The 14,373-nt window shown below is 42.3% G+C and overlaps 1 protein-coding gene across 3 annotated transcripts in view; it reads left to right on the top strand.

Moving 5' to 3' along the window:
• heatr5a (HEAT repeat containing 5a) overlaps positions 1-11,466 on the top strand; it is a 157,686-nt gene extending 146,220 nt beyond the window's left edge. For all 3 annotated transcript variants that reach the window (XM_039742071.1, XM_039742072.1, XM_039742070.1), the window contains 4 exons: positions 1,851-2,075; positions 6,567-6,718; positions 8,486-8,699; positions 9,923-11,466. In XM_039742071.1, coding sequence (XP_039598005.1) covers positions 1,851-2,075; positions 6,567-6,718; positions 8,486-8,699; positions 9,923-10,230 — 899 coding nt within the window. In that variant the 3' untranslated portion in view covers positions 10,231-11,466. The remainder of the gene's footprint in view (positions 1-1,850; positions 2,076-6,566; positions 6,719-8,485; positions 8,700-9,922) is intronic.
• The last annotated feature ends 2,907 nt before the right edge of the window (positions 11,467-14,373 follow it).

The raw sequence follows: 14,373 nt of genomic DNA, 5'->3' as shown, positions 1-14,373 counted from the left end.
CTTACTGAAACTTGAGTCTCGTTCAGAGTCCTCTCGACATGAATGACTGCACTCGTTCCAATGGTTTTCCCACTCGTGGAAACATTTTTGGAATTGCTGAAGAGGAACATTGTCCAAGGCCTGCAGCGACTTTTCTTTGACTTCCTCACTTGCCTTTGAGTACTTTACTCATATGCGGGGAACAAGAAAAAGTCGCACAGAGCAAAAGATCAGGCGAGTAGGGAAGGTGGTGAGAACTCCACGACACGCAAGACAATTCTGAAATCTCTTCAATAGTCTATGACGATGATCTTCTTAAATTGCATTGCAAACTTTTTCAAGATTTCATCATTCCTAATTGTGGAAGGTAACATTTGAAACGCAAAAAACCCTCGTAGACCTGGGTTTTATTAAAGCTTCCTTTTTAAAAGCAGTTTTAAGCATCACAACAGTTTCAGCAGCTGTTTTCCCCTAAGAAGAACTTGTCGGTTCTTCACAATAATAATCTTCAGATAATGTTGTTCAATCAATTCAGTCTTCTGTGTGCTTACTGAATTGCTTTCCCCTTTCATTTTATTTCTATAGAAGTAACTTTTTTTTGTTATCCTCTATTAGTTAACTTACTAAAGCCGCAGGAGGGGGAGCTGCTGTGTGAGATGTTGGTGCAGCTCAGCATGGCATCTGACGGCATCCGCGCAGCTGTCAGACAAGTATAAAAGGAAAATACACAAAATGTACAAGGCCAAGCAAGTGCTGCCAAGGTGAACTTGAAACAGTAAACGCATTCCTAGCTGGAGTCGCACAGAACGTTTCTCCGTTTTTAAGATGGACGCAAATTCTCTACGCCTGTTCAATGGGAGACTTGGAACTTTCAAAACTTTGCACAGCGCACTCTGTTCAGGGTATCTGAGCAAAAATTGAACTGTCTTTAAAAATTTCTTTGAAAAATAAGTGTGGCCCATCTCAATACAGTTGGTCCATGGGGGGCTCATGTGGACAGACATTTGCTTTTTCAGTAGTTGTCTCTCTCCTATACAGTTACTTTGTAACAGCCATATGGCAGTGGTGTATAACACAGGAGCAAACCTTCATGGGAACTGGTGTGACTTTTAGGTGAAATGTGACCAGTGCCACTTTTAACGGGATGCCAAAGTAGGGGCAGAATATATTAGGAAGGTGTATGCGCATTTTATTTGAGGGCCCTTTATATAGGGGAAATGGGTATATGGGGGTCCCGGGACAGACAAGATGTAGTACTAACATGAATGGAAACCCACAAAAACAGAGACTTGACGCAATAAGTAATAAAATGGAAATGATTACAAAGCAAACAATAGGCAACCGTACAAATGATAAAGCAGTGCATAAAATATCCCATTGCAATTGGGGGCTCCATTAGTGCTGTCATGGCTGCTTAAACACTGACATTTTGCTGTGGTTCTATGGAAGATATAATAAATTAGCTGTGGGGAAAAAATGCCACCCACACCACCTTGTACCTCTGTCCAGTATCACAGAGAAGAGATTAAGGTAAGTTAGCTGAGAGAACGGATATGAGGAGCATGACATTTCGAAGGTACAGCAAAGTTCCTCAGCAACGTGAGGAGTCTTGGTATCCCATTAAGAAAAAGAGGACATCAGTTAAGTTGGTTAAACATTTAATTTCATTGAAAAGTTGCTCAAATTTGTTTACTTACAGAATTACAAATAAATGAAGCATTTTACTAAGTAGTGTAATTGAAAGAAGCAAGCTAGCAACCTTTAGATCCTTAAACTGCTTGGAAAACAGCCAGTCATTGTGTAATCATTGCCATATTCTTACCAAAGGTGTTTGCTCATGTTTAGTGTGTAAAATGAATTTTATTTTGCAGGAAGTGTATCCATTCTCCCCACTATTTTGTTCCTGATCACGGGTGTTATCCGAGAGATGGCAGTGAAATGTTTCAGCGCTCAGTCCTCCATGCCACTTTCTGCAGCACTTCAGGCACTAAAGACTGTTGTGGTTTCCCCCATGGCTCGAGCCGAAAAGAGCCGATTGGCCTGGACAAGTCTGCTGCGCTGTGCTGTCGTTACTTTATTAGAGGAACACAAGACTGGTGAGCTGCACCTTTAATATTCAGATGTCATTCAATAGATAGATGGCACCTGGTTTGTCCCAGGTGGATAGCTGGCTTTTTTACAGAGTCCCAGTAAATAAATATTATATTGTAACAAGCAACACTCCACAACCCCCTTACATACTAAAATGGCTGAAAGGAAAGACAACTTGTGACTAAGCTAAAGATGAAAAGAGCAGTCACTGTAAGATAGACAGATGGAACTTTTTTTGTCCCTAATTTGTCTTTTTGTGGCACTCCCGATATCTATGCAGAAGGACAAAAGTCAAGTCTTTAGAGTGCTTCCTGTTTGTGAAACGTGGATGCTATCCAGTGACCTGAGACGAAGACTGGACTCCTTCATGTGTCTCTCTTCGGAGAATCCTTGGGTCCTGCTGGTTTGACTTTGTGTCGCTCACAGAGTCCTGAATAACCTACATTGTGAGGGAACATCAGTTATGCCATGTGGCACGATTACCAGAGTGTGATCCGGCTCACAGGATCCTCATTGTTGAGGACCAGAGTGGATGGACCAGGCCAAGGGGACGCCCACATACTACCTGGCTGCGGCAGATAGAGTGTCATTTCCGGAGGGTGGGACTGGACCACGTGTCTGCCTGGGGGGGGTTGCCAATCAGGATCTTGAGCCGATGTGTGGTGGGTGCAGCAACATGCTGTGCCAGTGCATGCTCCCTGACCTGACCGGTCAATAAATAGTTAGATAAATAAATAAATAAATAAATATATATATATATATATATATATATATATATATATATATATATATATATATATATATATATATATATATATAATCACCTGAAAAATCCTGGACCATCGAGAAGTGTGCAAACTGATGACATGAAGAATCGTCTTTCCACCGTACTGGAATCGTGTCTGCATAAATTAGTCATTCAGACGATCTATATACTGTATATAATATATGGGTTTACAGCATTTTTATGGACTCAATCAGGGAAGTACAATTAATGGGGAGGAAACTACATCAGTAACAGATGTAAAGGCTGAATGCAGGATGGAATTGAAGTCATCGAAAGTGAGGTAGTACTGCAAAGGTGGAAGAAAAGTCTTCTTTGTTGTGCAATATGGAGGTGATTACGGAAGCGTTACGTCCGGTATGAATGTTTTATTCTTGCATCTTTCTGTAGACAAAAGGAGTAAAAAGCATTAGCACCCTGTTCTTTGTGACCCATCGAGCCCTTTGACACTCCCTATTCATGCGTGTGTGACAGTGTGTATGTGTGTGTGTGTGTGTGTATATATATATATATATATATATATATATATATATATATATATATATATATATATATATATATATATACCAGAATGACTAAAAAGAAAGAAAACTTCTGACTTGGCAGTCCTGGTCCCAGTGAGGCTCTCTACAGACGTATCGCTGTTGGTATAAAGGAGACCCAGTTGTGTTTCTCACATTGCTCTGTCCTTTCTTCTGTAGTCCCTTTGTGTTACAAGACCAGCCCAAATTGTCATTGATATGGACCCCCAAGTACTTGTTGAACCACTTCTACATCCACTCCCTGAATAATGTCCAGGCTGTTTGTTGTGGCAAAAGTCAATAACCAATTCCTTGGCTTTGCCGAAATTAAATTTAAGATCGTTCTTTCAGCACCTGACACCAAGTTCTCCCCCTGACTTCTCTCCTCTGTCTCGTCCCCCTTATCAGTACACCCCATAAGCGCAGAATTATCTGAGAATTTCTGTGTTACATTTAAAGTCTGAGGTGTACAGAGTGAAGAGAAGAGCAGAGCAGACAGGCCTGTTCTTTATGGCGCGCCAGTGTCTCTCACTTCTGAATCGGAGAAGACAGTCCATGAGTCTCTCAAACTACAGCCTGCCTGACAGATCGCCCACTTGGTTATCGATGACGTGAAACTCCGTCATTTTACATTGCGATAAGGGATGAAGTCATGCATGGTGTTGGTCTTTGACATGAAGAGTAATAGTTCATCTTTGTATACTCGTGTGCAAACCACACTCTACATCAGGGGTCTCCAACATGTCGCTTCATTTGTCAAATTAGGGGTGGGCGATTTTTCCAAAAATCATATCATGATCCACAATCTGAATTGCAATCCATCTTTTCAATGTGGCAGACACTCAAGAGAATATCCGGACTCAAACTCAACACCTAAGTAACACTTTAAATATCAAGCAAAGCTGAATTCAATTGTTCCCTTGTTCGCTAGCTAATTGGAGTTAAGGACCACACCCCGAAGCTGGCGAGTGAGTGAGGAAGGCCCTCCCCCTCACCATTTGCGTGGATCTTGGATTCGCGCAAATAAATCGTTACTGCAAGCGAACTCTGATACATACCGAAATGTGAGAAGTTGCAAAATCAACTGGAATGTTCAAGCAAATTATAGAAAAAAACCCGATCTAATCCCATGAAGTAGTTCTCTCGTGAAAAGCAGACAGACATACAGACAGAGAGACATTGGATTTTCTATATTATATACACTCACCTAAAAGATTATTAGGAACACCTGTTCAATTTCTCATAAATGTAATTATCTAATCAACCAATCACATGGCAGTTGCTTCAATGCATTTAGGGGTGTGGTCCTGGTCAAGACAATCTCCTGAACTCCAAACTGAATGTCAGAATGGCAAAGAAAGGTGATTTAAGCAATTTGGAGCGTGGCATGGTTGTTGGTGCCAGACGGGCCGGTCTGAGTATTTCACAGTCTGCTCAGTTACTGGGATTTTCACGCACAACCATTTCTAGGGTTTACAAAGAATGGTGTGAAAAGGGAAAAACATCCAGTATGCAGCAGTCCTGTGGGCGAAAATGCCTTGTTGATGCTATAGGTCAGAGGAGAATGAATGGGCTGACTGATTCAAGCAACTTTGACTGAAATAACCACTCGTTACAACCGAGGTATGCAGCAAAGCATTTGTGAAGCCACAACACGCACAACCTTGAGGCGGATGGGCTACAACAGCAGAAGACCCCACCGGTTACCACTCATCTCCACTACAAATAGGAAAAAGAGGCTACAATTTGCACGAGCTGACCAAAATTGGACAGTTGAAGACTGGAAAAATGTCGCCTGGTCTGATGAGTCTCGATTTCTGTTGAGACATTCAAATGGTAGAGTCAGAATTTGGCGTAAACAGAATGAGAACATGGATCCCTCATGCTTTGTTACCACTGTGCAGGCTGCTGGTGGTGGTGGTGTAATGGTGTGGGGGATGTTTTCTTGGCACACTTTAGGCCCCTTAGTGCCAATTGGGCATCGTTTAAATGCCACGGGCTACCTAAGCATTGTTTCTGACCATGTCCATCCCTTCATGACCACCATGTACCCATCCTCTGATGGCTACTTCCAGCAGGATAATGCACCATGTCACAAAGCTCGAATCATTTCAAATTGGTTTCTTGAACATGACAATGAGTTCACGGTACTAAAATGGCCCCCACAGTCACCAGATCTCAACCCAATAGAGCATCTTTGGGATGTGGTGGAACGGGAGCTTCGTGCCCTGGATGTGCATCCCACAAATCTCCATCAACTGCAAGATGCTATCCTATCAATATGGGCCAACATTTCTAAAGAATGCTTTCAGCACCTTGTTGAATCAATGGCACGTAGAATTAAGGCAGTTCTGAAGGCGAAAGGGGGTCAAACACTGTATTAGTATGGTGGTCCTAATAATCCTTTAGGTGAGTGTATTAGTAAATCTTCAAAATAATTTGCAGTTAAATTCTCAACAGCATTCTCATCATTTCTGGAGCTTAGCAGAGCCAGATAACGATAAGAATTTTCACCAAGCAGCTCTGAAAATGTCTGCTCTGTTTGGGTCTCCATACCTCTGTGAGTCTGACATGAATGTCATGAAATCAAAGTTCAGAACAAGACTGATAGACGAACATTTAAACGACTCCATCAGAGTGAACCTGAGGGGCTCCACTCCACCACACACTTCAGTGCCAGTCATCTGACTGACTGAAAAGCACATCACACATGCGACTGGATCTGTGAATAAAGTGACACAGCGACATGTGACAAAATGACAAATGAAGAAGGGATATCTGTGGATTTGGAATTGCTATGTTTTGTTTTGACAGCATTCAACTTTTAATTCAATAGTGTGAGATGCACGAGAAAATGCAAACAGACGTACAAAATGCACTTGCAGGTGAACAAAACATTTATTGTGATGTTTTAATGCAAAATGTGAGTTGTGGACACCAACATTTTGTAAATGTTCAGGCAAAACAACCTTATTCAGTTTGTTTGGATTGAAATAATCGATGAGAATAAACGTTAGAAAACATGAGGAGATCTCAGTCATTTTCTTTTTGTAGATGTAGCTCTCAGAGGAAAAAAGGTTAGAGACCTTATGTATGTATTTATAATATGTTATAAAATTATTGTTATTTTAATGAAGGTGTAGCAGAACAAAAGACATAAGGAGTTAATGAGACATAACTTCACTCTGCAGATTCTTTTCAGTCAGAAGTGGACGAAGTCGGCCTGCTCACAGCCATTACTATATTTGTATTGTCTGCTAGTCCCGAAGTCGTATCTGTTGACTGCATCCAAAATCCCTGCGTTGAAATGTTTAAGAAAAGCCTCGAGTCAAAAGACCCAGTGGTAAGTACGAAAAAAATGTGCACAACATTTATTCTATTTAAATACATTTTCCGTTAGTTTTATGAATTTTATGAAATTGTTTGGGTAAACCTTCACTCACCTTTGCTAAAACTATTCATTGCCTTTGAGAAACTTTTTTCCAGTTCAGGGTCATGGAAGACTGGAGATGGTGCTGGTCCTTGCAGTGGGCACCCTTGTGCATACCCATTACAACACTCACCCTATTCCAGTAAGAGGGAACTGCAACCACTTCACAGTTTATGGGGGAAATCAATCAATCAATCTTTAAAGTGAAATTATAAAGAATTTTAATTCTACAATAAAAAGTGGTAAAAGCATTGACTCCTTCACAGGTAATTCATAATGATGCTTAACTGATACTGTTAAGTACTTTCACAAAATAAATGCACTGGGGAAAATTTCAGTCAGAATTCGATTTAAACTGGGCACGACTGTTGTATCGTGCTGTCCGTTTAAAATGGCAGTAGACGCCGGGAGATGGCGTCGGGGCAGCACCTCCCTGTAGTTGTCTTGTTTGGTTGAGGGAGGAGCCGTGGACCTGATCGTTTTGACTCCCCGTCCTGGAGAAAGACGGCCCTCACGGGACGGACCGCTTTGCCCCACAAGGCTCAGCTGAGGGAGGGGCAGTGTAGCGACACCTCCATGCTGGAAGGACTGGGGGAGCAAGCGTAGCCAGAGCGTTACTTCCCCCGGGATGCTAGATGGCAAACCCCCGGGGTTGCAGCGGTGCCTCAGACTCCCGCAGGGCTTCATGAGAGTTGGAGTTTGATACAGCCCTTTAGGGATCCGACACCCAACAAACCCGTAAACGAGTAATCAAGCACCTGGAGCACTTCTGGGTGCCTTATAAAGGGAGCCAGAGTTGGGAGGAGGAGTGACGAAGCTTGACTGGAGTAGTGGACAGGAGAAAAGAGAAAGAGAAAGAAGAGACTTGTTGTATGGTGCTATGCTTGTGCTGGGACTGTGTTATACTTGTGGGAAACAAGGGAAAAAGAAAATAAAAATCAGTGTGTGCCTTGAACTTGTGTCCCACGCTTGTCCGTGTCGGGTTAAGCTGGCAGTGCCAGCCTGGTGGGCCACACTGTACATAGCAAAAAACATCTGCAGAGTCTACAGATGCTGTTTTTTTTTTTTTTTTAATTAATTTTTTACTTCATAACAGCATAACATTTAGACTGTTATGGCCTCTTGGGCACCACCCGTCTGTCTGCTCTGCACGTTCATACTACTTCCTCTGGCCGTCTTGCTATCTGAGATGGTAATACTTGATAGTGTTCCATATGTCTTACATTCCTACTCAAGTTCTCTTTCAGTATATTCTTTAAAACAACATGACCTTGCAACATGACCCACTGAAGAACTGTTTTCTGATATGGGACGTCACCGTTAGGAGGAGTGCTGAAGTGCTTTCAGAAGGTGATGATGGATTCGTTGTTTTTGAAGAACGATTTGAAAGTGAAAGCATGGTGCACACCAGACCAAGGCATGTGGCCGACTGAAAACTACAAGGGATCACCTATCAAAGGACCCAAACCCACATCGCGCAATGACCTTGAAGAATGGGCTACTTCATTTTGGCTCACCCTGTATATTTCATACTGTGTTATACAGTGCCGACCTGGTAAACTGAAACTGAACTTCAGACATAAGGGAGTCAATTGAATGTTCCTTGTCACATTAAACTGTTAACTATATCATAAGTCCTATTTGATGAGGTTTATTTGCATGTATTTCTTCTTTTGCTAGGTTTTGGTCAGATGCTATCAGATGCTGCAGTCCATATTTCAGAGTCCGAGTCGGTTGGTGTCTGTTCCTTACATCCAGGCTTTGGGTCCTGTCATAGTAAACAACCTTCAGAGTGTGGAGAAGAAAAAACCCGAGTGTATGCTGGAGTTCCAGGCTGTCCAGGAAGGAGTTAAAGCTCTTGAATGTCTCGTTTCGACTGTGGATGTGGAATACCGTGAGTAAACCGGACAGTGTCCGCATGTCTTTAGTTCAGACCAGGGGTCTCCAGCTCCTGTCCTGGAGTGCAACTTTTCATTCTAACCCTTCTCTTAATTAGTGACCAGTTTTGGCTCCTAGTTGACTTCCCATCATTCATTTTAATTGCCCTGTTTTAAAAGAGTCAGTGTCCTGAATTGCTTCATTTTTTTTTTCCCCCTAAAACGGCACCCAAACGGAGATGAGATGAGATGTGAAGTGAGCCAACAAATGACCAGCTAAGTCAGGGCCTCAGGCTCCAACCAGTTTCCTAATTAAATTCTAGGACCGGTTGTTGCTGCCACAGCAGACATTTCCAAAAATGTTGATTTTTTTTTCCCTAAGACCACCATCTGAATGTTTTTTGTATCCTAGCAGGTCACCATTACTGAACCCCCTTCACCTGTCTTTATTTTTAGATATTGTGTGATGGATATACAGCGGAGTGGTGGCTTTAGGGCTAGAAATCTGCGCTGGCAGTCAGAAGGCCACCAGTTCGAATCCCATAAACCCTTGAAGTGACACTACTCCATTGGGCCCTTGAGCGAGGCCCTTAACCTGCAATTGCCCCATCTTGAGTATGACGTTAATTTGCATCCAGCCTTTCAAGCGGGTCCTCCAACTTAGAGGGAATACTTGGGGGTTGGTGGCAGGATTGACACTTGAGCCACCATAAAAAAATAAAACCTCTAACTGTTTCAGTGTGGTGCTGAGGTGTCACCTGCTGCCCTCGTGTCCCAATCCAGGGGGTTTGTCATGTGGTGGGTGCGGCAAAGTGGTATCAGTGCATGTTCTCAACTTCCCTCTAGGATTCTTCTGCCGCTAATGCACAAGCGAGGCGAGCACATCAGTAAAATGAATCCTCCTAGGAGAGAGACGCCCAGAGTCGTTCCTGTCAATTACCTGACATCTCTACATTTCAGTTTTTTCTCTTGACTTTCAAGGACCCCCGGGCTTTTTACGGCACGGGCTTACACAGCTAGTATAATAACAGTAGGTCCATGCATGGGAATTCGACAACTTTCACTTACCTTTTGTTGCAGCTGTTCAGGCACGTTTATACTATCTGGTGCTTTTAGTTTTATTTTGATTATTAGATCTATGATCCTGTCTACACTGAAGGGTATTCTGGGTTTATTGTGGCTGAATAATAATAAACAGAATAATAATAATTGCAGCATTTGCTTGAATCTCTCGTTTCAGGATCCGAGCTCATTGCCATCCTCCTTCCACTGCTTATTTCCTTCCTTTTGGATGAGAACGCCTTGGTGTCCTCACAGAGTCCTGCGCGGTCGCTGCATGAGTTTGCCCTACAGAATCTGATGCGAATAGGACCACAGCACTCGGCTGTCTTTAAAAACCTGATGGCCACCTCTCCAGCCATGAAAGTGCGCTTAGAAGCAGCCGTCAAAGGGAACCAGGAGAGCATCAAAGCCAAGAATGCAGCCCACCAATCGAAACCCCCAGGAAAACATTCGCCCAGTATTCAACTGAAGACCAACTTCCTGTGAAATACCCTTGGCGCCTTAACCCATTTCTACAGCTAGGATGCTATTTGTAATCGGCTTGAAGAATTCAGGTGGTTTTGTTTTACTGAACATTTTTCAGAATGTGCTTTATGGAATCTCCAGAGCCGTCGTACTCCCAGCTCTGGCTTGAGTTTTGGGCAGTGCAAAGAAAGGAGCTGCTGCGCGGGTTTTACATAAAACAGGAGGGCAGCTCACCTCCACTCACGCGCAGTAATAGATGGGGCGTTTTTAGCAGGTGGGTGGGAGATTTCGTCAAACATGCAAATCACAGAATGAAATTGCACTACTGCTTCCTCGTCTCTGTACTCAGACGTGTCCTATGCAAATTCTAAAAACCGTCAAAGGCCAGAAATCTAACATGGAGAATATCTGCCTTGTCTGTTTACGGGAGCTTCTCTTTTGCTTTTCCAAATCTGCGTTGTTTCATCTATAACCACCACTAATGGGTAGGACAAGCATGTTACCAGTATGCTCTGAATTTTTAGTATTATTTCCAGTGTGCTAATATATTTTTGATTCATATTTATATTTTTTAATTAAAAATGACAATTAACAAGCACTCTAGTGAGATAATAACACTAACGTTACATTAAGTACGCTGCCTGCTCCGCACCTGTGCGTACAAGTTTTGTTTCATACTTAACAGTGAAACTGCATCTAAGAAGTGCTGTTTTTATTTCTAGTTTTAATTCTCCAATTGTGGGCTTCAGCAAATGTTCTTTTCTTTTTCTTAATCAGAATCTGCCTCCCAGTACTTACCTCAGTTTTCAAATCCAACATGCTCTGTGGTAACAAACAGCATTAGATATCTATTACAGCGCAATGAACCGTTTACTAACTTTTAATTAAAATGAGGAACTTTGTTTTAATCGATGCTTTTATCCAAAGTGACTTACAAACGAAGCCTGCGTGCTTGAAGACAAATGCGGGATGCCCGTACGATGGGACCCTCGAACAGTCTGTGCCTGTCGTTCACACACGCCGCTTCGACTTCCAGTAACCGGACACTGTGTCCACACAGAGCTGCGTGCGGAGGACTACGAATCCCAGTAGCCTTTGGCTGTGGTAAGAAGGATGCAGACTGTGGTGTTTGTTTGTTACTTGTGAATTTTGTACATATGTGTAAATTGTACAGGATTAACGGGTTGATCTAAAAATCTAACATCTAATTTTGTTTTGTAATGTATTTGAAAAATAAAAAAATAATCCTCTTTGGTGCTTGTTTTGCTCATGTCTTCCCTTTTTAGACCAGGGCTGGAGCTGGCAAAGCCACTACATGTCTGTGTTTGTTTTATATGGAACTCCATTTGGATCCTACGGAAGCTGAGAGAGGACGTGCAATATCGTTATTTTTTTCAATTGTCTCCCCGAGAAAACAGAATAATTTTATCGAGATGTCGAGAAAACGAAACTTAACTTTTGCTCCTGGCATCAGGCTCGCTTAGATTGCGACGCCTATACAGCGGAAGCCTTGCTAACCGTCGTCTTAAATGACGGACACTAACATTATTATTTTTTTAAACTAAGGCATAAACATATTTCAGCCTGTGTGAGCCCTTGATTGAACAAAAATGTGACACACTGATCAATACAGTTCTGCTCTTCTGCCATTTCAAACAGGACGTGGCTTCAATAAGCTAAACATTAAACGTTAGATACAATTATTTCACAATTTTGAGAAAAGAAGATCTCTTGTTTTATCGAGATCCTGATAAAATTATTCCATTATCTCGAGGAAACAATTTTAAAAAATAACGCTATTGCACGTCCTCTCTCGGCCTCCGTAGGATCCCACCTGTCAAAGATGAACAGTTTAGGTTGACTGGTGACTCAAATGGACCCCAGATGAAAGGATGTATGGAAGATTACTTGCCCAAATTAAACGTAATTCAACGTTTTAACTACGCTACAATGTACTGCATATGCAGGTGGGGAATTTAATTTTGGCACAGTGTTGTTGTGCCGATTAAACAAATAATTCATTGCTTCTCACTGTGGCATGCAGTTTTTCTGCCAATTTAAAATACGATACAAAACCACGTTGCATTTTTGTTCCAGTCCAGAGGTCGCATCTCCTTACTAAAAGCAAAGCTGGCATATTGCACTTGGCTTAGCGGCTGCTCAGAGTGGATTGCATTTCGCTTCGAGAGCATACATTAATCAGACCAAAACCAAATGTAATCAAAAGGGTGGAGCAAGGGGTGTGTCAACAGTTGGGGGTTGGAGTCGTCCCAGTCACGAGGGTCTTACACTGAGTGCTAAAGATGGCGAACGCAGAGTTGATAAGGCAGGGAATTGACTGTCCACCTGTGGCCTGGCAAGCTGAGGAACTTTAGACCTGACAAGCCGTACCTCCAAATAGCTTCTTCAATTGACGGTTAAATAAGCAAAAGCAACAGTACATAAAATAATGAGTACAGTGGAACCTCGAGATACGAGTTTAATTCGTTCCAGCACTGAGCTTGTATAGCGAATTTCTCGTATCTAGAACAAACTTCCCCATTGAAAATAATGGAAATCCAGTTAATCTGTTCCACACCACCAAAAATATCAACATAAAAATCAATTTTCCTAACAAATAACACTGATAAATAATATATACAAGTGGAACCTCGGTTTGCAAGTAACTTGGTTTACGAGTGTTTTGCAAGACGAGCTAAATTTTTTAATTAATTTTGACTTGATAAAACGAGCGATGTCTTGCAATACAAGTAGTATGGATACACTTTGTCTGCTCAGCGTCATGTGAGCATAACTGAGCTGATGGTTCTTATCTCTCGTGCGCATTTCTCTCTCCTTATCTCGCTCACGGGCCTCTCTCTCTCTTGAGGGCAATCGTCTCCTATTCTCCGTCTGCATGTCCGCGATATTTTTGGATACGCTTATACAGCGAAACAATGAAATCATAAGTGCACAAACGCGTAGATCCTCACGCTACGGGAGAACAAGGAACACTGAGTGAGCGGATGGGCTGGCAGCGTTAGCTTGGGTGAATCCCCGAGTCGAGGCGGATCGGGAAACGCGTCACGCATAGCCACAGCCTGGCTCGTGGCTCGTTAAGCGAGCCAATGCTCGTATTTAGATCTGAATTTTTCGCTCATACTTTCCTCTTATCTTGAATTTCTCGTATACAGAGGTGATTGTATCGAGAGGTTCCACTGTATATATATTGATGGTGAAAAGTGAACAAACGGCAAAACGATATACTGTATATACTCACGAATAAGTTCTCCCGCGGATAAGTCAGGACTTGATTTTACTGTATAATTTCTGGTATTTTATAATGTCGGGTGTATAAGTCAAATGCGGAAAACTCAACGCTATTGGTACAATATGCTAATGCCCACCTGAGAGAGTAACCACAGAGCACACTGCCTTTTTTTTCTATGTATTGTGCCTATGTGACCACACGGTGATACCCAAACTATTCTGAAGCAACGTTTGCACTGATTTGTGTTCTTTTGTATCTCACACCCTCAAACACATTTATCGTGAGAGCATCCCTTATTTACGATGGAGCGTTTGATCAGAAGAAAATATGAAGCTGGTTTTAAATTAAGCATCCTTGAAATAGCGAAAGAAATTGGTAACTGTGCTGCTGCTGCAACAAAATTTGATGTGTCTGAGAAACTGGTGCAAGATTGGAGGAGGTAAGAATATGTAAGAAAAATAAAAAATTGTGTCTCCGTTTAGAATGGGCATATAAGTCGGGGTCTGATTTTATGATCGATTTTTCGGGTTTCAAGACCGGACTTATACGTGAGTATATACAGTATATATTTCAATCCCTCCAAAGCCCCCCACACAACGCACACCCGGAAAGTGAGCGGTGCTATGAAATGATCAAAAGGCACAAACAAATATGCAGTACAAACCCTCCCTTGTCCCAACACTGAACATGACACATGTACGACACACAGAACACTTGAAAACACACATAAAAGTCCAAAAGATTAAACGGAGGATGAAGAGCGATTGTAAGCCTTATTCAGCTGGAAAAGTGTCCCATAGCAATTATGCACAATTGCAATTGATGGCTTGCTCCTCTCCCAAACAACAACAAACAGTCTCACCGTACTTTTCCTCGGTGCGTCGGCGTAGTGCAGATCCCCCCGGGGTTTTGCA

This window comes from Polypterus senegalus, chromosome 18, assembly GCF_016835505.1.
Source record: "Polypterus senegalus isolate Bchr_013 chromosome 18, ASM1683550v1, whole genome shotgun sequence".
NCBI classification, from domain to species: domain Eukaryota; kingdom Metazoa; phylum Chordata; class Cladistia; order Polypteriformes; family Polypteridae; genus Polypterus; species Polypterus senegalus.
Note: the sequence above shows the minus strand (reverse complement) of the source record. Positions and strands in the feature narration are given on the sequence as shown.